The sequence below is a fragment of the Ammodytes marinus genome, assembly GCF_949987685.1.
Source record: "Ammodytes marinus genome assembly, chromosome: 17".
NCBI classification, from domain to species: Eukaryota; Metazoa; Chordata; class Actinopteri; order Uranoscopiformes; family Ammodytidae; genus Ammodytes; species Ammodytes marinus.
In genome coordinates, this window is record NC_137221.1 from 16,065,159 (window position 1) to 16,089,387 (window position 24,229).

Sequence of the window (24,229 nt, forward strand, 5' to 3'; positions counted from 1 at the left end):
CCGCAGCCGCGCCCCCTTCCCCCTCCTTTCTGCTGCTATTTTTTATTCCCCCTTGTTTGTCCCTCATCTCACTTTTTGCTTCTATTGTTCCTGACATCATGTCTTCCAAAATCTATTTTCTCAAATGTCCATACATTCATTCAGTCTGCTTTGTGTCTGTCTGCCCCCTTGCCCTCTCTCTATCTCTCTCCCTCTCACTCTCCTTTTGGTCTCTCTCTCTCCGTCTCCTCGCTCGACTCTGAGGGGTTGCTGTCCTGCCGGAGCACAGCTCAGTGACCGTCCATTCATCAAACTGTCACAGCGCACTGCCGCAGCTCCGTACACCCGCTACTAAACAAGTGCCCTGGCAAAACAAACAATAGCTCCCACACACAACCACACAACCACACACACACACACACACACACACACACACACACACACACACACACACACACACACACACACACACACACAGGTACTGTAGAACCTGGAGTGTTGCCCCCAGCAAGGTCAAACCTCTCCCTGTACACCCATTTGGCAACATGCGCTCCGGATGTGGTTGATGCCAACTTAAGTGGACGCTGCCAGTGGCACAGTGTGCTAAGCAGTGCACAAACCTATCTGTTGAACATCCACACAAATCAAGCACATAGTTAACATTACAGTACAAGCCAATGCAAGCAGTTCCCATAGACATGTCAGAAATAGGTTCCCATGTTAATACATTGATGAAATGCATTAAAGGTGGAGTCAGCGATTTTGGAGTACGCTTGTTTTCAAAATATATTTTTTTTCAAAATAAGTCAATATTTCATCATGATCCTCTACCTGTCCATATGGCGTGTGCACTGAACAAAATCGGTTGTTTATACACACCCTAGGCTCTGTTAACTGGTATATAAACAAAGGATATGTAAACAAAGGGTGTCCATCTAGCTAGCAGCATGCCTGTTTAAAGGAATTTTCAGCGCACACACATAACGAACAGGTAGCTAATCACAAGGTGCTATTCACTGATCTTGACTAAAAGTTATTTTGACAACAAGCATTCTCTAGAATCACTGACTCCACCTATTACTACTGGAACAAGCTAGCAATTTTCCTTATTGCTGAACCAGCGTAGTTGCCTATATGGGTAATTCATAGTGGTGCACCTAGACTTACACAACTTAAGATAAACATGACCTACTACTTTGCCGGTGGTCCAGCCAGGGCTAAAACAGCATGGCCAGCAGTCTGTTTATGGGGGTCTTTACGGTGTGTCAAAGGGGTCAACAGCAGGACGGGCTCTTACCTGTAGATTTACATTGAGGGGCTTTACAGTAGGTCACCAGCTCCCAGCAGCTAATTTCATAATGCACCCTGGGCAAGGCTTGAATTATTCAATCAAGCCCGGAGTGCAGAATGCACTTAATCAAAGGCTCTGGGTTTCCAGAGAAGAGAGAGACTTACAGTAGCTCAGTTAACCTCAACCTCACTTGTACAGTATCTCATGGTGATCAACTATTTTGTGCGTAGTTGTGCAAAGATCCAGGGAGAATATGAATCAGCATTAATAAACAGTGCAGCAAAACCAAAAAAAAGGGCCTCTATGTGAAAATCAAACTTGATGATGCTGTTAATCGGTCCCAAATACTCCCCAAAGCGCATTCCCCTCTCTCTGAACTTTAAATGCCCCTTTTTTTGTCCAGTTTGTTTCTGACAACGCATTTTTCAGCAAGGCTAAAATGTTTCTGGCTGCAGGCGAGAAAGCAAGCACCTCTCTTAAACGCACTACAGTATACTGTTATTCTTCTATCCCAGATTGTGTGCGTCATTATCGATTAGAGAGCCGGTCACTTGGCACAGGTGCTCACACTCCCAAACAGCATTCTGGTGGAGCTTTGGCAGCAGGCTCAGCAGACCTTACTCTATGTCATGATTTTTTATTTTTCGCTTTCCCTAATTGTACGCCATGAAACACAGGGCCCGTTTTCTCTGCATGGTTGATCACCTGTCATATATCAAAAATGTACAGCTATATCGGTGTATTTCCTAATAACACTAATGCACTGAGATGATATGAAACACTTGAATCTATTTGCAAAATCCCATTGGTGTCTCTTTTTGAAGCTTTTTGAAGTGTTTTATGGAGGGGGGGGGGGGTTGCTGTTACTAAAGTGGGCCATATTGCGCTCCTAACGTATTGATTTTTTTAACGTTTACGATTTGTCTGATGAGCCTTGAGTTTCACAGACCTATTTCTGTTTTCTTGCATTTCGATTGGATCCTGATAGGTAACAGCTGAGTCACCTTAAAGTCCCTGGTATGGTTTGTGTAATTCGGTCTATAGTTCACACATCCTTACTCACTGCCTATATGTGCAATAGGTTCAAGGTTCCACTCTGACCCCTATGTCAAGCTGTGCCAGCATGCCTTTGAATCAGCCATTGATTGGCATTTGTCTGAGAGAGGAAGCCTTTGTAATGAAGGAGATGATGAGGGGATTATTGACCAGGCCGTGTGTATGAAAATCAGGTAGGAGAGGTGGATTTGGAGGGTTTTACCTGGATATTAGTATTGACCGGATGGTAATTGGGAGCGTAGATGCTCACTTGCTGGGCCTATTAAAAGGCAGTAATGAAAAATCAGATGGAGGTATAGCTCTTGCCTTGCTCTACTATCTCTCTCTATCTCGTTGCTGGTTAAAGATGAGAAGTGGAGACTTAAGGAAGGCAAAACAGGATTACACATTTAGATGCTTTAGATTCCCATTACTCTGTACAGTATATCATTATTTATTGCACAGTTTTTTTTCTGAAGAATTCCCTTAAACAACTTGCAGAGCTCCAAGGCAAACAAAAGAGCTGAGCTATCAAGTGTGCAGCATTATATACCTGCGTAAAGTGTATTCAAATGGCAAGAGTTCAGGCGGTCGTTCACATTAGCATCTTTTGGAAGAGTTTGAGCGACTGTGAAGCCCTGAAAAGTGATAGCTGAGAAAGGAACCTGATGTTTTCTTTCGGTTAGACAGACCCAGAGGAGTCAAAAGTGATAGCATGATGGATATATATTGTGACTAGAGATGCCATTATCCTCCTCCTGCTGCTGATGCTGCTGCTGCTGCTGCTGACGACATCCAGACAGTGTGCATCTTTACCTCCTGACACTATCTCCCCTTTTACCTTCCGAAAAGAAAAAGAAAAAACATGATGTGTTACGTGGAAATAAATCTATTATTGGTCTTGTTTGTATGTGTGTGTGTGTGTGTGTGTGTGTGTGTGTGTGTGTGTGTGTGTGTGTGTGTGTGTGTGTGTGTGTGTGTGTGCGTGTGTGCGCGTCAGCTACTGTTTTTCCAGTGGCTTCTCGGAATTCATGTGGCTCTTTCCCTGCTGAAATCTTATACAAATGCAGGGTTCACTCGTCTGGCTAACCAGGGATTATCCATGTCAATGTGCTGTTTTACATTTTTTCTCTCCCCTTTTTCTCTCTGGAAATCTGTTTGTATTCATTTATTTTTCTGAGGTAAATAAGACAGAGGAATATCAATTGTCCCAGTTTTTTTTTTCTTTCCCGTTGTTTTGCCTTCACGCTTGCTGTCTTATACATGTAAATCCCTGCTGGTGTTTCAGACACAAGGAGGCACATTTCAGTCAAAAATGTGGATAAATGTTTCAAATTAGGATCATTCTTACCATTGGAGAGCATGCTTTTTCCACAAGCATTCAATAAAGGACACACAATCCCCTTCTGGAGGGATTTATAAAATAAAAAAAAACAGCCCTCCATTTTGAATATTTTGAGCTGCAGCGTGTTAATTTAGAGATGTTGCTTTTTTATGGCCTGTTTTAATGCGCTCAGGTAATATAGCTCAGTTTGATGCATTTATTTATTTCAGGCATTTACGTACACGGATGCAAATAAAAAAATCCTATCGACAGCGTGTGTTGCATTGTTTGTGTTGTTGAATAATGTGGGTAATGCGGATAACAGATGTCCTCCAATTATATTCTCCTAATTACATTTAAATCACGGGGCCGCATTATGATTCAGGTCTGTGGCTGAAGCGAACACAGGGAAAACACAACTCATTTGTATAAATGGCATGTATTCCTTCATGACACTCTCATTTAGTGCAACCTCCTTTTCAGTTAACATAACTTCACTTGTGTTCGGTTTCTCGTACGAAGGGAAAATTAATTCTGAACACGTTGCGTCCCTGCTGTCCTAGTTCAAAAGCTACAACACATATGGCTATGTGTGGTGTGTGATTGTCCAACCTATTCAACATTTTTCCTCGTCACTCAAAAAAGACAAAGTGACCGATCAAAATGATCTTTGACATTACTTTATTGTGTTTTTTGTATTGGGGGATGGGGGATATCTATCACCACCTAAATATGTCTAAAATCAACTGAGGGTGATATCCATACATCAACACAAAGTCACCACATGCAGAGCCACACACAATCGATTAAATCCCAAACATTGATTAAAAGTCGAGGCTGTCTTCTGATCAGTCGAAGATTCTAAACGCACTCCCTATTGGCTCACACTCCACACATCTCCACACCTCTGCACCAGCCTATCTAAGCACTGATAGATGGCAACACAAGCAATTACAGTTTGAGTTTGAAGGCAGTATGAGTGGCTGCCGACAAAAAATGCAAGATGGGGAACAATGAATGTTGCACTCGAGTGTGTCTCTCTCCTCTCCCTTCACGTTCTCTCCTCCAGCTATGTCATGTATTAACATGGGAACCTATTACTAATGTGGTGAAAGGGCCAGTGAGTGAACAAGTGTGCGATGATGGAGGTGGTAGAGGTGGAGAAAGCTGGGGGAGGCTGAGCATTTAGCACGGTTACACTAATGGCTTAGGCGTCACACTGTAGGTGATAATGGATGTTTCAGCAGCTGGTCCAAACTGTTTGACTGTGGGTTGTACATTTGTGTGTGTGTGTGTGTGTATATGTATCCTGGATGTAAATGACAGTCTTTTATTATTATAACCTTTTAATGTCTACACTGTTCTATTTTTCACCCTTTTAATAATTTCCTATTTATTCTTTTCTCTTCGCAGCTCAGAACTGCAGTTACACACTACACAGTCCCAATGGGACGATAGAGAGCCCCGGCTACCCTTACGGTTATCCTAACTATGCCAACTGTACATGGGTCATTGTGGCGGCGGAGCACAACCGGATACAGCTGGTGTTTCAAGGTTTCGCCCTAGAAGAGGACTTTGACCTCTTGTCTGTATATGATGGGCCACCCAGCCCAGGGAACCTGCGGACAAGGTAAGAAACAACAACCTACCTGTGTTCTGTGTGTGTGTATACAGGTATACTGTATACAGTATCTATATTCTGTTCGATGCTGTCATGTTACCTACGGTAAAGCAAATTTGACATTTGAACGATTGTTCCAACTTGACAGCAAATTAGTCGAAGGATGCAGTCTGTTTTAATGGCAATGGTGAGACGATAGATAACAGATTATTAATCACTGTAGCAAGTAACCAATTATAGTAACCAATAAAAACCATGGGGAAAACCATTGAAGGGAACTCATTTGTATTAAACCTGGGAATGTCCTTTATGGAGTAACTTGGACTTCAAGGTGTTCGTGTGTTGAAAGAAGGCCAAACTCTAATCAAGACTGTAATCAGTGATGCAGTCAGATGTCGTTTGAGCAGATCCTTTTGGTGTCTAATAAAAAGACAGACTCTGTGAACACTATGACAGCAGCATACGTTATTCACTGGGCACATTTTGTGCCTTAGCGCTGTACTAGCAGAAACCAAATGAAGCTCACTTGGGTGTGAAGACTCAAACAAACAATGTCTGAATCAACAGTCTCATCATCCAGTACAACTGTCGATTTATCAGCCTCACAGACGGCTGCCTGAATATCACAAACTGAAATATTGGCTCTCTGGTTTACAGTGTTTCATGCTCACTAACTTTACACATTTTCAACCGTCCTTGGTTTCTAGAAATAAATATTGTTTTTGGCTGAATTGCCATCTCGAGAGCGGAGCCTCTATTTGCATTAGCTGCGTTTATACCATACAGCCGCAGAGCTGCTGTGCACTGATGCATCTATGCAAATAGGGGGAATAATATTGCTTGCGGCCCTGATATCTGTCAGACCTCTTGGCAGTCCCTCCCTCACATACAGGCTAACTTAATCAGTGACAATTTCTGCGTCTGATCGATTGAAGCTATACACCAGTTGCTCCTGAATCCCGTCACTTTCTTCTGCTATGAACGTGACCTCACCAATAGTTTAAAGCATATATGTTATGGAAGCCCTCCAGGGAGACACATGAGAGAAATATATTTTTTCTATTTCTCCATTTCTCCTTCGTCCAAGTCTCTCCGTCTCTCTCCCCTCCTCCCTGCGTCTCTCATTCTGTGCCAGCGGTGCCTCCGCTGCATCAGGGAATGAAAGAGAGAGAGAGAGAGAAAAAAAATCCATTATGGATTGTTCTCCTCAGCCTTTCTCTCCTGTTTGGACCTTTGGGCTCTGCTGTATATTGATGCTCCAGCGGGATGTGGAGAAAAGCGTTCCACTCTCTCTGTTACAAGGGCTTTGAAAATAAGTCAGGGGAAAGAAAATGAAATTTTAGAAAAACGAAAGAGAAAATAAAGGAAAGGAAAGAGGGAAGGGAGGGGGTGAAAAAAGAGAAAAATACAGAACAAATGAGAGAGAGACGGAGAAGCCGTAGGGGTGTTCAAGAGTTTTGTGAGGGGGGAGCGCTGATCTCCTTTAGATTCGGCTTGTGTTGTCTTTGAGCACAGTTCCTTTCTTTTCAAAGGAGGCCGTTTTGTAAAAGTGAGACTTCAAGCTTTATCTTGTGAGCGAGCTTGGAAAGGGCTGGGAATAGGGCTGGAAGCAGCTCTCGCAAATCAACAGCAGTCTGACAGGACATGAATGCATATGTAGGCTACTCGACCCCAAACACCCACCTCACACACACACATTTTCACATACAAGCACAGATGCACGTCTGATATTTCCGCCCTCCCTTCGCTATCATCTCCCGCTTGCGTCAAAAGGAATTTTCTTTCCATCTCTCTTGCTCCTCTTCCTCCAATTTCTCCCTCTACCACCCATCACGTCCTCGTCTCCTCTGCCTGTTCTCCATTTTGTGTGCCGCATATTGCATTTTTCCTGAATTTGCTCGGGCTTTCAAGTATGTCACGCCGTAAGGTTGTAGAGTTTGGAATATTCCCTTTAATCTCAAGTGATCATCAAAAATGAATGTTTGGCCTCGCTCTGTGTTCATTTTCACATTCCTTTTGATTTGTTTATTCACCCATTCATCTCCATTCACTGATGTCAAAGCAAAAGCCAAGATAATTGTTTGTATCGGGAAAATCCATATACTACGTTCTTATCTCCCTTAAGTTACGCATACCTCGTTGTGTATGTGTTTTGATTTTGTGTGTTTGTGTGTGTAGGCTTCTCGTTCCGGCAGCAGTTGCTTTATGAGTCACCGTCACTCCTTAGCAAAAGCATACAGTATATGAGTCAGTCCACTGCTGCAGCACTTCATTAAAACTGCTGATCCCCAACTGACACCTGGGAGTCGGAGATAAAATCCGATGGAAGTTTCCAATTGTTTAAAATGGAAAAAAAGGTGTATGGCCTACAGCAGTGATATATGCCTCAAACTGCAAGCACAGGCTGCTGTCGATATTTGATAGCTGTTAATTAAGCGGAGCATTCCTTTTCCAGAGATGGTGTACTGATTAAGTGGTTAAGTGCATCTTGTGCCCTCAGTGTTGTGGAAGCTATCAATTACTTCACACAGGGAGGGGAAGTGGATCTGCAGCCAAACTGACTTCAAGGTGAAGACCGACTCAAGCAGTTCAAACATCCTATCCACCTATTTGCAAAATCATAAAGAATACATGCAAACACCATTGACGTGTTTACATGATTTTAATTTTTTTTTACATACATATGTCCAGAAAAGGTTTCTAATGGCTAAATGTTGACCATTTCCTGACACACACTTTAGGCCTGGACGAGACATTAAACCTAATACACTTAAACTGATCATCCAGACAAACGGCCACTTATTAGGAAAGGACCATTCCACAGTTTTTTTTGCATTAACTGCAAGCAATAGTTAACAATTTTGTATTAATAGAAAAATATGTTTTTAATAGGGTTCAGGATTTAGGACATATAAAGACTGGAGCAGCTAATCAGGCTCTTTACAAAGTTACGTCAACAATATCAAAACACCAAGAATATTGCATCTCTTTTATGGAAATTCCAGAATTTGAATTTGGAGTTTCTCTGTGAGTTACATTGCTGAAACCATATCTGCTCAAACAACAGTTTACAACAACACAGCTATTGGCTGTGTGATGCTCTTCAGCATCTGACCCTTACCTCAGGAATGAAGAGCTATGCTCGAATGCATCAGCTGAATGGACACTTTCAAAAGTGGTCCAAATGCATTACCACACAAAGTGCGACCTCGGAAAAATTAAACTGTTCCTGTGATGGATTACCAACATGTATTTTCTGCAAAGTACAACACACTTAAATATTACAGAACTTAGTAGCTGACTGAAGGGTGGAAATTAATAGAAATAATTGTGGCATCGTTGGAGAAATGGTCAGTAAAGTGGTAAAGTATGCATGAATTGCACAAGCCAGATCACTGGTATGGAATGGGGGAAATTTCCTCAATTTAACCTTTCAAATTCTCTTTCACATTTCTTTTCAAAATGATTAGCGTTCGCAATAGCTGATTTCATTTGAATAACGCAGTAAAATGTCCAGTCAAAGAAGTATCCGTAGTACAATCATTGACTTCCCGTGGCTAAACTTGACCTTTAAATGAAACACTGTGCTACCGCTAGCTCACTCACTGTCGCTCTGAATGACAGGGCACATTTCCTATTCGTAAAAAAAGCAATCTGGTTTTCCACTTTTTTTTGTCACAACTCACCTTGTAACTGCCAATTGGGTAACACTGAGTACATTTCAGGGAAAGGGAAAAGCTATTGGTTCGTGTGAAGGCTTCTCTCTCTGCATGCCTCACTCTCAGTGATGGAGTGATGGAACGGAGGGATTTAAGGCTTGACAGTCTGGCAGGGGCGGGGAAGAGAGAGAGAGAGAGAGAGAATGCGAGAGAGAGAGAGCGAGAGTGTGAGAGAGAGAGAGAGAGAGAGAGAGGAGGAGGCGTGGAAGGGACAGATTTTCAGCCTGCAGGCTCAATAGGACCTAAATAAGGAGCACCAGTGCATGGTGTTGGGAGTGGCATTGACACTACAGTCTGCCCTCAGGGCTGTGAGGTTTGGGTGTCACAAAGTGAGTTCGATTGTGAGAGCCGGATAGAGCGTGTGTGTGTGCGAGTGTGCGAGAGTGTGCGCAGCCCGTCCCAGCAAGCTGATTCAGTGTCAACAAAATCAAGTTTATTGGAATTCAGATTAAATTAATACCACACTTGGGAACATACACACACACACACACACACACACACACACAGACACATGCCTAGACTCACAAAGTGTAAGTGGCCAGGAAAACTGTTATCCCTGGTACCGCAAAAGGTATTTTTGAAAGCACTTGAGAGCACACGCACAGTAAATGCATAAGGGGGGAAATTGTGTACTTTCTTTGATAATGCTGCTGTGTTTAGTTCAAAGTTTTCAATCACTGATAGATTAGAGAGGAGACATAGGCGCCTTAAAAATGACATAGGGCCCTACCCCCCCCCACCCAAAAAATGAAGACTTGGACTGGATAATTAAATAGATACAGTATAGGACAGTTCAGATTAAATACTAAATTAAATCAAAGGTCTTGAAAACAGCATAAGTGTGCTTGTGACACGCGTGCCACCCATGCACGTGTCTGAATGCTATTCATTCAGGTGTGCGATGGCCACCCCACTCTAGCTCTGTGGCCCACCTTGGCCACCCCAGTCAACATTTTCTGGAAACGCCACTGGCAGTTTTATAGTCCCTTCTTTCACATTGAAAAGATAGTCAATTTGCCACCACACTTTTTGTTGAAAATGAGAGTGATTGGAGTGAACCAAAGAGTATAAAGATGCATCCCTGGTTAACTAAAACAATGAGCCAAGAGATGCTCAAAAAGCTCGGGTGATAATTCGCTGAGGGCTCGTCATAAATGATTTACTGCTTTATTCCATGGTAAATCTGCAGTTTCACTACACTTTCTGGTAACAAAAAAGACTGTAACGGGTTTTTATTATACTGTGGACGCACCGCATTATTTCTTTGAAACCATACCAGCTGCTCGCATAAAAAGAGAAGTTGTCTATTACTCAATATTTCGTAGCACTTGTGTTCAGCTTTAGAGTGGCTATAATTCCAGATTTTTATCACTTCTAAATGAAGTTAAGGTTAGTCACTTACCGGAGATTATTACACAGCACAGTATTGAATGCTGGCATGAATCATCAAAGCGTGTGTCAATTCGATCCCCTTTCTCTCACAGTATTTGGTGTGTTAGTGTGCCTCCGTGTCCTACTGTTTCCGTGAAAAAGTGAAGTGTTAGTCAATGAGTGAAGCTTGTAGAGAGCCTACGCGTGCGGGTAATGGAGAGAGTGGGTGACGTATAATGGCACTTCCTGCCCGAAAGCTTGCCACGGACGGCAGTAATTCTTTTTTTCTCGGTGAAGGCCTTGACTATCAATCTTTCACAACGGATACTTTAGAAAATAACTCTGGTGCGCGTTGGCTTAAACAAACACATGTTTGATGTGTGTTTGCATGTATACACACCTGAGCTGTATGCTCGTGTGTTAACTCTTTGTGTGACGTGACGCTCGTGCATGGAGTGCATATCTGAATAAGAAGGAGGAGTAGTGTGACACTTGTGCGTGAGGGAAATATATGGCTTCAGGCTAGTGCACCATGATTTTATTTGTTTGTGGTGGTCATGATTGATAATCTTATTCAGCAGCACGCACACACGCACTTTATGTAGATGTATTTTTTTTTACTCCCCCACGACAGTCACAAACAGACACTTGTTGACACAACTGCACACACACACAAACACACACACGTAAACACACGTGCACACACACACACACACATGCTGTTGGATTTATGGTTCCTTTGGGTCTGGGTTGTTAATGGAGAGACTGCCACTTATCAACGCCAGCTTTAACGACAGTCTGCTAAAAACAGGAGGAAGAGTGATAGTTTGTTTTTCATCATCTCATGCTGGGAAAAAAGTGAAACGATGCCGAGATTTATGACATGTGTTCACCTGTGAGGCAGAATTATTAGGTCCTGTAACCCCAGATTAGAGAAATAATCAACTAGATGGCTGTGAATTTATATCCCCCTACGTCATTGTGTGTATCGCAATTGACATTCTCCCATCTGCGGCGCCTATCAATGTTCTTAACAGGACTCATTTCAGCAGAGGCATCAAATTAAATGTTTTCCCCGCTGTGATAAAAGATTAAATATGCAGTGCACCTTTCAAAAAGACGTGTCGCCGTGAGCACTCCTGTGCTCTAGCTCATACTCATTGGAGTCAGCCAGGGGTGGGATGCCTGTTGTACTGTTTAAAACTCTCAGTGATGAAAACATAATCACTAAAAATAGAGGTACATGTATAATAACGGCCATGTAGTGAGGCCTGCTCACAAATAAAGCACCTAATTATACCTTTTGCCTTTTACAGCCCGCAGTTAATCAAATATAAATATGAACTTTTTCTTTTGACTGGTAGCAGATATTATGTGAAGATAATTATGCTAAACGGAGAAAATCATAAGTTAGTGAGATAATCTTAATTGCTATGCCAGCAGTTTTGCATAAGGACATTGGTCAAATGCATCCAAAGGATGTCAAATACTGAAACACCGGATTGTTGTCCATGCCAGCAAAAGCAAATGCTCATGTGAAATATTTCCAAAATATAGACTTGGCCAGATCTGATATAATGCAATTTGTAGTGACTAAAGTGAGCTAGAGTTGCCTCTTTTTTATAGATCAATGCCAATTATTTGTGAATTTAAAATCCACTTGCCATATTTGCATTGAAAGGCTCAAATACATACTGAGTATTCAGTGTACAGACTACAGAGCATATAAAATGATATGACAGGAAGTAAGGCAAAGCCAAGGCTTTCCTGATATCAATTGATAAACACTACCTATCAACCTAACAAAGGGTGGTGGGAGGCAGATATTATTCTTCTCTCACGGCAGGGAATCATTTTGTTGATTTGCATGACAACTTATGCAAATTACGTCAGTCACAATATTTCCAATTACAGTACCAAAGGCACAGCACAACTTATGGGTGTGCATGTGTGCAGTAGTAACATGTGCGTCGTGTCTGTGTTTGACATTGGGGAAGGGTAAGAGCAAACTGGCAAAACAAAGCTTGTCATTGATTTATTTCACTGCCTGCATGTGACGTGTTCTCTTTATTTCCCCCAGTAAGTTTAGAGATGTCAGGCTGTGAGAAGGTAGCCTTCTTGTAGATCTGTGGCTGTTTTCTGCATGAATTATAACGCAAAATTGTCATGTAACCGTTGCTCTAAGCAGAAGCACCCAAAACATGCAGTTCATTAGTTCACTTTAGCAGATATAGAAAGAGCTACTTATCTGCTGTTTTTTTATTTTTTTTGCAGTGATGTGTGCTTCTGATTTTATATTCATTGTTGTAAACTAAAGTATGGAATGTTGTATGTGCAGGTCTGTTTTTTCATGCACCTCAAGGAAAGCTCATTTTAATCTTGTATAATTACAATAAAAGCTTCTACTTTTAAGTCAGAGGCACTATGATTGTGGATTTTTGAAACATAATTGCTGTCTAGCATGCATATTCAAGCAGGGATGAAAACATATCGTATGCATGCTCTCAAGAACGTTTCAAAAATTGATAAAACATCTCTGCAACCTCAGTGGGGTGACTTGGCTGGTTCAAATAGGGGTTGCCACAATAGGAAAACATCCACATAAATATGCCTGTTATGCCAGGAGAGAAAGCTTGAAAAACATTGCAGCCACTGTCATCAGTGCATGCCCTGCTAACCCTTGGACTTCAACTTGCCAATCTTGGATACAATGTGAGTTGTGACTGCTCTATTGAAATTCTTTGTTGTTTTTTTTAACCAGGATTTTCATGAATTTGAGGTATGAGCTCTACCAGTTGAATGGGCACAGTTTGAGGTTCTTAATCCTTGAAAATTCTCCCATACATAGTCGTATGAAAATCCTGTGTCTTTGACAAAAACTCATCTATCTGCTGACACTGATAAAGATTTCGGAAAAAGAGCTTATAGCTGATTCAACAAAAGGCTCAGGAGCCAAAGTGTGACCTGACATTCCATGCTTCTTGTGAAATAAACTCTCAATGAACTTTCCAAAATACATTTCTCAACAACCTTTGCTTCTTTATGCTTGCTGGCACAGACTCTCACTGTAGAAAAACCGCCAAAAAGAAGAAGAATAGGGTGGCATGGAACCTTTGGTATTTCCCCCGCTAACCACACTCCCAAAACAAAAATAATGCATTCCCGTTATAGTCTATGGGACTGTGAAGCAGAAATGCGCACCATTTTTCTCCAGGCTTTGGCAAATCCCGGCATATTTTTCCCAGTCTGTGTTGATTCTGCTGTATTTTCCCTGGGTGTTGCTGCAGTGCTCACGTGTTTCTTCCTTGATTTCACCCTTTACCTTTGTTTTTCTCCTGTTCATCCCTGGGAAACATAGAGCATATCAATCTAATTAGTTATCCCAACACCTTGTGAAACGTGATAGTGGATAAAGCGCTCACATTGTGTGCACACACACTCAAGGCGCACACGTACACACTAGCCTTGCTTTGTCAAAAGGATTTGCTTGGCGTGTAATTAGACACTTGTTGCGTGTGACCAGTTGCACTTGTGCTTATCTAGGCGTTGGAAAAGGCAAGGGTTAACACTGCTGGGAACATGCAGCCATCAAATTCATCGTGAAGGTTGTGAATCCATCTATGGAAATACACAGTGTAGGCTATACAGTAAAGAGATGTTAAAGACTGAAACGGAACAGATGGGTCCGGTCTCCATACGAAAAAGACACAATTAATATAGATAGATGGCATACATGCTGAGATCTACAGGCAGAGAGGGACTGAAGGAGAGACCACGGCAGCATGAGTAAATGAGTGTCTGTGAGTGCCTGTAGCTAATTCTAAATCAGCACCACTGTTGTACTCCAGTAACACAAACACACACAACGACACCGCTGCCATCAAACCCCCTCCCCCCACCCCCTTCTCCTTCCCTCTGGTGCTCTTTGATCATGGCTGCCACAGGAATGAAAGCGGAGCGACGGGTAGAGAGTAGATAGCATTGGTTGGGCGCTCCATCGGTCACTGTGTCCCTGTTAGCCCTGCTGGCTAATCAGATCTCGCGGCCCTACCTTGTTTTGGAGTTTATTAGTGGCGTCCCCCTGCGACATCAGGGAGAAATTGAAGATCACAGCGAACAGGAAAGGAAGAGAGAGAGATAGAGAGAGAGATGGTGGAGGCAGCAGTACAATTATACAGAACGTTATGCAATGTCTTTGGGAGAAAACCTAAATGTCTTGGGCTAATCGCAGTACTTGTAGTGCAGGTATTTGAAAATACACGTACATGCAAACATGCTTCTTATCCCCAGAGTCATTATACCTATAATGCAATCAATGCCTTGCACACTTCATGACCAAAGGTATATGGGCTAATATATGATTGTTGAATACATTCCAAATGGGCATTAATGTGCTGTAATAGTCCACAGCAGTCCGGAAAGACGTTCCACAATATTTTGCAACGTAGCTGCCGGGATTTGCGAACATTAGCAAGGTCAGACAGGCACTAATGCTGGGGCATTAAGGCCTGGCTAATAGTTGGCATTCATTTCCTTTTTCTGTTTTTTCCGAAACAAGCACAGGCAATCTTTCTGTATTCCCGTATGGACCTGGCTTTGTGGCTGGTTGAAAAAAAAGCAACACAAATCTATGTATGGACAAGGGCGTTCACACACTTTGGCCACATTCAGTTGTATAGATGGGGGCAGAGTGAGAGAGGATGAGTCAGTGACAGAAAGAGAGAGAGATAAAGATACAGTAAACAAAGTGAAACCTTGGCTGGGGAAAGAGGGATTGGCTGTGTGTTACACTAAGTGGCAAATGGCTGCATTTGATTAAAGAACTTATCCCTTTAATCTGAGAGATTCTGGTAAAGGCAACAGTGCACTAAGTCGATGCCCAAGTGCACATTGTTTGTTTGTTTTGTCGCCTACATTCCCATCTCGCTACATTCCTCGGATCACTACACTATGCCACCTCTCTCTGCATAAGCATAGAGAATCTGATGCCTTTCCAGCGGCCTCATCAACACATTACTCGATCTTCTTTGTGCTACGTGTTACATAACCAGTTTATTTTGGCATTGTTCGACGTTCCCACTGCTATGGTTGCTAGAATTATTTGAGGTAGCTACTTCTTATTTCTTGTCTACTCACAACTTCTATAAGCACTACAACTATCAATAGTTAGATTTGTACATTTTTGGGATTATAGATTTACGCACTGGATAAAGTATGTATGTAAAATCAACAGTAGACACCATAATGCATAACGTTTGTGGTAATTCTTGTAGAACTTCTTCCACGCTGTTTCCTGTTTGCTTTCAATTGGGTCTCTCACGTCTGTCCTTGTGTGTAATGATTGCTCTATGTACACGCACGCACACACGCACACACACACACACACACAAACACACACACACTGAGACCTGCACACAGTTACAGGCTAGTAAACAACCGCATTTCTCACTGCTACCACTTAGCCGTGTCACTCTCCTTGAGGCGAAAGTTGCCCAACATTGAATTAGTTATGTCTTATCCCTATTTGTTTTTTTGGCCTGAGGATTATTGCAGAGCGATTTGTGCGGAGCAGGGGGGGAACACAATGGACTTCACCTTGTTTCATTTGTCAGCCTTGATTTGTTTGCTGTAACTGTAATTGACTCATGTCTATACAAAGTGGGAACAAATGAACAAAGGATGCAGTTATGTTTTACTTCCTTGCATTTACTGGCAGAGCCTTAATGTTGTTAATTTGCGGATTGTGTACAGAGGCTTCCAATTATAAAGCTTTTCATATTACCCTGCCAGTAAATGCATAATAGTCAGCAAAAACAAGCAATGCTGTGATGGATTGAAGTATTTAAATAATAGTTCCAGCACTCTGTGGGCACTTGCATTGTCAGCCAACTATTCTCTATGGAATTTTAAATTAGAGGAATTATGCTACCCTCTGCATTGCCTTACAGGTATCTACGGTGACGATTGGATGCAGATAGCATCATAACAATGTAATGCCCTGTTAATGGAGTGCAGATAGCCTGAAGATAAACCCATCACATTACTCACTCTCTCGCTGACTGGCAGACACTCCAGGAGGAAGTAAAGTTGTGTGTGCATGTGTGTAAGCCATAACTCCATACTTTATGTAATCATTTAGGTGTAATAAGATGTGAGAAACAGATATAATTTAAGACCCATGTAGAGCTGTTTAAACCAATTGGTACAGCCTTTCGAAAACTCACTCACATACAGTTCAACTTAGCCGATGATGGCTTTAGCAATTCTGCACAGAGAATGACAACTGTGTCATCATCTGCCCTGCGTGGCCACCGGTGTCTTTTTATGAAAGCGAGGCATTCATTCACTGTTTGCTCTGACACTGTGAACTATTCACTTGTTTTTTCATTGTTGCATTGGTTATCTGTTCTCGCCCTAACTTGTCTCTCTGCTGAGTCCATATTCCATCTTGTCGCAGATAAAAGTTTTTCACAATTTTGTATATCTTTCAAAAGCCACCCGGCCGCCCACACACTTCAATTTACCTGTTCATATTTTTCTCTCCGGAGTACTTCATCTGTTCAAATCTCCTCAAGTCACTGCTAATATTGTCTCCTCCCACTCTAATCTCCTACCTCCAATCTCTGCCTTTTTTCCCCTTGCATCCGCAGCTCTCCCTCTCGTTTTCTCTAGGGATGCTAGGTTTTGTTAATGACTTCAATGCGGTTTGTCTGTCAGTTGTCGCTGACTGTGGTTTATTATCCCGCCATCAGCATTCGGCGTCTGATACATCTGAAAGACTCTCTTGCCCTTGCCGTTCAACCGCGATCCTCAATTACCTTGTGATGTCATGCCAGGGGTGAATATTAACAAGCAACTACAAGTCTTTCTTTGCAAGACTGACGGAAATGAATTAGGACGTTATATTTGGCAAATATGTCAGTCTTGTTTGAAATATTGATGGGTTGTGGGATATGTGAAAAGCTGTGTATGAGTTTAAAATCAAACTGCTATTGCCACTAGCCAGCTTCACCTTTTTTATTTTTTATTTTTATTTTTTAAAGCTGAATGCTTTCTGGCCAATGTGATGGTGTTGACGAAGAGCCATGAAGTTGTTCAAAGAAATGGAATGATGAGAACGTTATAAGAGGAGGCTGCAATGTCTTCTCGTCCTGCCAAGCTATACCAGTCGCCCTGATTGCTTGCAACACATTTGCAACACTTTCACATTAAATAACCGGAATTTAAAGTGAAATTGAGAGCGCTGAAGGCGAACCGTGAAACTCTATCAAGGCCAGATCACGCCCCGGGGCAAAGTGACGCGGTACATTACAGCTTACCCAAATAGCAGGGATGAGAAGGCGGAATGAAATGCAACCTAATTGCTTGTGAAAGTCTTCCTATTAGGTGGAGGAATCGAATCATGTGGGTGGGAACGGAGTGCCATTTTAACCTCCACCATGGGTACACGGTCAGCTATACTCTGATTATACACTGTAAGCAAAATTACACAGAATTAGCGATGAGTCATACACAGACAGACACACACACACACACACACACACACGGACACTCTAATGGCAAGAGATTTGGACAAAAACAAAGAATTCCAATTTTGCGAGGGAAGAATAGTTTATTTTTCCAAAAACCAAAAAGAGCAGTAACTATGTTTGTGTGTGTGTGTGTGTGTGTGTGTGTGTGTGTGTGTGTGTGTGTCCAGTGCACTGTGTTGGTTTGATAGGCAGTCAGTGGAGAATTACAGCTTACAGAGCATAACAAAGCATCAGCCCCCTGGCCTTGACCACTGACAAGTTATAGCTGCACAGGGTAGCATATAGAAGCAGTACACACTCACACAAATACACATTGAAATACACACCTTGTTATTCACAGTGCACTTCGGTTGCCCTCCCCAGCCATACCTCCCACCCCCGCCGTCTCTCTCTCTCTCTCTTACCACCCATCATTTATTGGCTAATGTCTCCCCTCTACTCAGCCATCAAAATCTTGCTGCTGTATCTATTTTTCTTTCTTTCCACCCCTTCTGGAAAAATCAACTGCATCAGCACTGGGCTTACCTTCCATCTTCAGAACACACACACACACACACACACACACACACACACACACACACACACACACACACACACACACACACACACACACACACACACACACACACACACACACACACACACACACACACACACACACACACACACATTGACTGGGTGAATACGATTAAAGGACGAATGACCTGATTTAGTCCGTGTTTGTTTACTGCTGTAAACATGCATATATTTGCAGGGAGAGCACAAACACACACGCCTGCATAAAAAGTGTTCAAATGCATAAAATTGCATGCATGCAACCCCACTGAGTGTGTGAGCGTGAATCCCTCAGTAGCTGTTGAGCCTAATGAAAGGAATTTCCCACCATGACTCATCCTCACTCAACTCAGACTCATTGTTGGTGTTTTTTACATTCCCAAGTACACCAACGTGTCTCTCTCTCTACTTTTCAGCACACCCCCTAACCTATTCTTATACACTGTTATCTCATTATTACAATATATCCACTCCTCTTCTGTGCCACTGCCTTTTTGCATACCTTCCTCTGTCTCCACCCTCTGTCTGTCTCTCCCTTTCTCGTTCCCAAAGGGTAGTGGTGGGGTAATTGGAAGCAGAGGTTTCTCCATTGAGAAGATACTGAGGCCAGTCAGGTGGAAACCTCTTAATAGACCTCTGCTCTCATGCACGCATACACGCGCTTATGCAAACACTTAGACACACATGCGGCATACAGTACTGTTCAGTATGTTCAGCAGACAGCCACACACACATACACTATACTGCTCCTCAGAGGCCCTCGTTGTCAAAGATTACGCAGCTTTCCATACAGCAGAAACAGCCAATGATTTCCCATAAATGTGCCATTTTTTCTAACTTTTCCCTTGCTGTCTTCTTCGCTCCCTCACTCTCCTTTGCCCTCCCTCCATCAATTTTCAACTCACTTGAGACACCTGGGCTGCAAATCCATTCTTTTGTATCTATCGCTCAGTCGCAATCATATCTCGCATCTTTTTCTCGATAAGGCAATCCCCAAACTGGCTTTTTCACAATACCGGCTGCACGCCTCAGATTGCCATACCCCATATCACATTGCAATATGTAATCTCCCTTCGCATGTGAAGCCAGTGTCTGTGTGTTTTCTGACAGTACCCATTTTGTTTTTGCTTGACCTGAAAAATGATTCAGGGTCGTATCTGGCTTATGCCAGATGATCACGATTTAGATGCAGCAAGAATCTCCCCCCTCATTCATCCCCCTTCATCAAACCCCCCCTTCCCCGCAGTGCGCTGCCGAAGCAAGATGGCTGCCTTCCAACTCAATTTGCGGTCAGTGGAGGGGTTATTTGCATGAACATGTGTCCCATCGTTTAGCTGATATCCCACCGTGACAATCTCACATAGAGGAGTGAAATCATGCATATTAAAGTCCTCTTCTCTTTTTGGTCCAATTCATCTTTCTCGCAATGGTGTTTTCAAAAATGTCTTCGCTTCCAATGTGGCACTTAAGGATTAAGTGAAACACTGAGGCCTCTCACAAGAGATGAAAGGAAGGGATGTATTAGATAGTAGGCTATAGAGTCGGACACACATGCGGTGTGACAGTGCATATGGGAACATGAAAGAAAAATCAATGTGGCTAGGATGGGAAATTTTAAGGATGAGCTAAAAGTTAGATGAACATAATTTGGTCTATTTAACAGAATCTGTAAAACAGGGATCCCCCCACACACACGTCTGTGCACAGATGACATAACTTTTCTCTCTTACTTCTGAATATTTTTATTTTAAAACATTGACAATAAGGCATAATATTTTTTGGAATAGTAAATAAAAATGTGGGGTAGGAATTATATAGTTTTTTAAGATTACAACTAGCCTGGCTCCACCCACATACCTACTTCCGGACAAATTTAATTTTCCCTTCAGTAATGACATGAAGTACGATGGTCTTGTTGTACCAGGCTAGGCTACAACTGGGTGGCAGGCTTAATTTTCCTAAGATAGCATTTTTTTGTGTAAATTTGATATAGCCTAGCCAATAGGGCCTAGGGGAATTATCTTATACATTTCAGAAGTGTATGTAGACTCTATAGGCCATGTGTCAGTAATGTACTGCTTTCAGTTCAGTTTTCAGCGAGGACACTAATCCCATCCATGGCCGTCATTGAATATGATCCAGCATTACAGGCAAACTACAGTAGCCTACCGAAGCCAAGTCACGTGTGACTGCGGCTCGCGGCCATGCTCGCAGCGCGCGCGCTCAAGCGAGAGATATCTGACGGACAAAATTGAAAGTGGCAGCCTTCATTCTCTTGACAATAGCAGCTGAGCAAGTTTTGGTTTCACGGTCTGAAAAGAGCTACTCCTCAGCTGAAAGCATCGGAGCTCCTCATTCAGAGGTTATACACACATTACACATACATTATTGAAATGACATGATAAGCTAAACGTTTAATTAGGAGATATATCTCCCACTTCTACCTAGCTAGTAGCTTAGTTTGGGAAATGTGGCAGTGAACATAGTCTGGCATGACCACTTCCGCCAGCGTCTATTCGCTTGCGTCGAAAAGCTACGCAGCCCCCGGTTGCTGGCTTTCCCCTATTGTGATCCCCCTCAAATTCGGAAACAATTCGCTCAGTCAACCCGTGTGCTTATGTGCAGCGCTCTCTCTCACACACACACACACACACACACACAGGGTGTGAGAAGTCACATTACTGTAGACAGATATAAAGTGTGGCGATACTTCGGGATAATAATATTGGCGGCGGCGGTCCGGGATGCATCCTAGCTTAGCCTAGCTGTCCAACTTCATTGTACAACTACCCCCGGGCAGAAATACCCTCATAAACTCTGGAAAATGAAGCGTGGGGGTTTGAATTGAGCACCGGACCTTATAACCAGCTAGATTAAGATCCGCCGTTCCCTTTCTTTGGTGAATTAGGGACTATGCAGCGGTGTTTTAGCGACGGGGAAAGATTCCAACGGCTTCCACTATCACCTAGCAACTCTTACGGCTACTTGCTGCAGTTGGTGTAGCGCTCACAACGTCAAAACCCTGTTCTGCCTGTAAACAGACGGACTACGGCTCTGACTACAGCGATAGGAGGTGGTGACATAAGTTCTCGAATGCTAAAAATTCTACTCGACCGCCGTAGCCGTCCTCTCAACCGCCGATGATAATGTTACCAGAGATAACACTACGTGGGTGGCTAGTTAACTCCGGTTAAGTTATCCCGTGAGCTCCTCGGGGGCTAAAGTGTATGGTGTCTTGACATGCTGGTTAGAAAGCAACACACTATGTATATTCCTTTTGTCTTTAATAGTTTTTGTGTGGCGTTTGCGGGTTTAGCCATTTCTCTGACAGTCTCTGGACGTAAAGACGTTCCATCAAAATAAGTCCCCCCCCGGCACTATTTTGCAGGACACCGCTGCTGCTTCCCGGGGTTAGCCCCGCCCTAGATGATTGTGATTGGTTTAAACAAATACAAACAGGCTAGCCCAGTTTCCCCGGTTTCCCCACCCGAATAGACGGCTCTAAACAGAGTGCTTCCAGACCCTACTACTTGCTGTAGTTTGGTCTGGCTTTGCGAGACTACAGTGAACATAACCTAGCTAATTTTGCAAACTTGGCAAAGAAGTTAGCTAGCGGGCTAGCTAACGGAAAACTGTATAGTAAATAAAAACGTGGGCTGAATACAACGGTACACGTGCTGCCAGCCGAGATACGTTTGTTATTTGTAAATATTTATGCTAATTGTTTGGGTACAGTCGATAAAATAATCGCTGCGTCATGCTGTCACGCGAGTTGCATTTTGCACATTTTGTAGTTTGTAAAGGTTTGTGCTAATTCGACGCAGCCGGGTAGAATACTAAATAAATACAATTGGTGCGACATGTCGCCGTAACTGTAGATGATAGCGTTTAGGTGTTCCCCCCCTTTTTTTTTTTTTTTTTTTAGATATATATATATATATATTTTTTTTTGGCATTTTTATGCTTTATTGATAGTGTAGAGACAGAGTTGAAATGGGGCTGAGAGGGGAGTGACATGCAGAGAATGACCGCGGGCTGGAATCGAACCCGAGTCCGCTGCTGGCCGCCCTACCAACTGAGCTAAGGGCGCCCCACCAACTGAGCTAAGGGCGCCCCACCAACTGAGTTAAGGGCGCCCCTATGACAAAAACGAGTAGGCTACAGTACTGTCTTTTAAACAATGCTATGTGAACTAATATTTATCATATCCTATTCTACACGCTACACTTGGGTTTGTCGTGCACAACCAGACCACACTACCCGTTGGTTGATATACTGTTTGGTTCAGACTATAAATTCCCTTTCATTTTCAGTTTCAAATTATAATGCATTTTCTATGCCCAACACTAACGGGTCATTAATTATTGATATTGCCAGTCAGGTTATTGGGACATTGTTTGCCCAAGTGTTGTTTATCATTACCACTGAAAAAACAGCCTAGTATTTACTATGGCAAAATACCCACTTCAAAATATATACATAGCAAGATGGTAGGCTATTTGTCAAATATTTTATTGGTTCTGAGTTAGGGAATCATCACTCAAAAATCCTAGTGAAACAAAAATCATAAACTTATCCTTTTTGAGCACCTCAGAGTCACTCATAGACACGGTGTGGAAAGTTTGATAAAGGACATAGAATGGCTAACCTCAAAGCTGAAAGGATTTTTTTTTCTTTTTTTCTGTAAGGATGAATGAAATCACTGTTTTACTAACATCCAGGACCATGAAATTAAATGTATACTATTTATCGCTGGAAAGACAAAATCAAACACACAAAATAGCATATTTTTAATGAAAAAGGACAGTAGTGAACTTTCAGAATACAATCAAACCAGACTGCTAAAAAATGACTTTAATTCCATTTTATTTGCTTCTTAAATGTCAAACCAGTTGAGTTCAATCTGATGAAATATGTTTTGTCATTACTGTGTAAAAACCCATGTTAAATGTACCGTGGCTACAATAATTTAGTCAATGTTTTGGTCTTTTGCCTGCTGTCATGGTACGGGGGCGTCTGTGCTCCTCCTGGGCCACTTGGACACTCTGCATCAACATCAAAGATGTCAAAAATGTTAATACTGTGGTATGGATTAATTATGTGATGTTATGTAATGCAAGCTGTTTACGACACGTTACGAGGACCAAAAAAACACCACATCGCATAAAATGTTTTATTTTAAATTCATATTTTATAATACTTACAGAACAAAATCTGACACATGTTCAAATCCATGATACATAGATCATTCAGATTTTAAAACCAACAAAAAAGGTTTGTTTTTTCATCTGTAGGCATGTGTGTGTCATTGTCCACCTGTGAGGAGATTTTTGACTACGACAGTTTTATCTTGTCTGTTCAACTGTTTGCTCATTCCCACTCTGTGGCTTTTGTGTGTCTAATTTGGGAATACATAATTGCAGTTACCCTGTCTTCGCTGATTGAGAGAAATCTATTGAGGTTCTCTGCCCTGTTGAGGTCTTGACATTTTAATAATTTTTGGATGATTCATTGCCTCGTTATACACAAAGTTATCCTTGTATGCCTGAAGGAACAGCTGGCTTGATAAAAATGGGCTTCATACCTGACCTTGCAACCAACTGTGCTGTTGATTGGATGTTTTTTTTTTGTTATTTTTTTTCTTGATGTCTGACCGTTATTGTCCTTCTGTCCATTTGTTCTCAGGTTAACGGGGTTCCAGTTGCCCTCACCCATTGTGAGTAAAGGCTCCAGGCTCACACTCTGGCTACTGTCTGACTACGCAGTCAGCGGGCAGGGATTTAAAGCTGTCTATGAAGGTAA

The 24,229-nt window shown here is 42.3% G+C and overlaps 1 protein-coding gene across 1 annotated transcript in view; it reads left to right on the top strand.

Moving 5' to 3' along the window:
- csmd2 (CUB and Sushi multiple domains 2) overlaps positions 1 to 24,229 on the top strand; it is a gene marked incomplete at both ends in the record, with an annotated part of 232,602 nt that overhangs the window by 14,115 nt on the left and 194,258 nt on the right. Inside the window, 2 exons of the mRNA XM_080045422.1 lie at positions 5,043 to 5,259; positions 24,113 to 24,225. Coding sequence (XP_079901548.1) covers positions 5,043 to 5,259; positions 24,113 to 24,225 — 330 coding nt within the window. The remainder of the gene's footprint in view (positions 1 to 5,042; positions 5,260 to 24,112; positions 24,226 to 24,229) is intronic.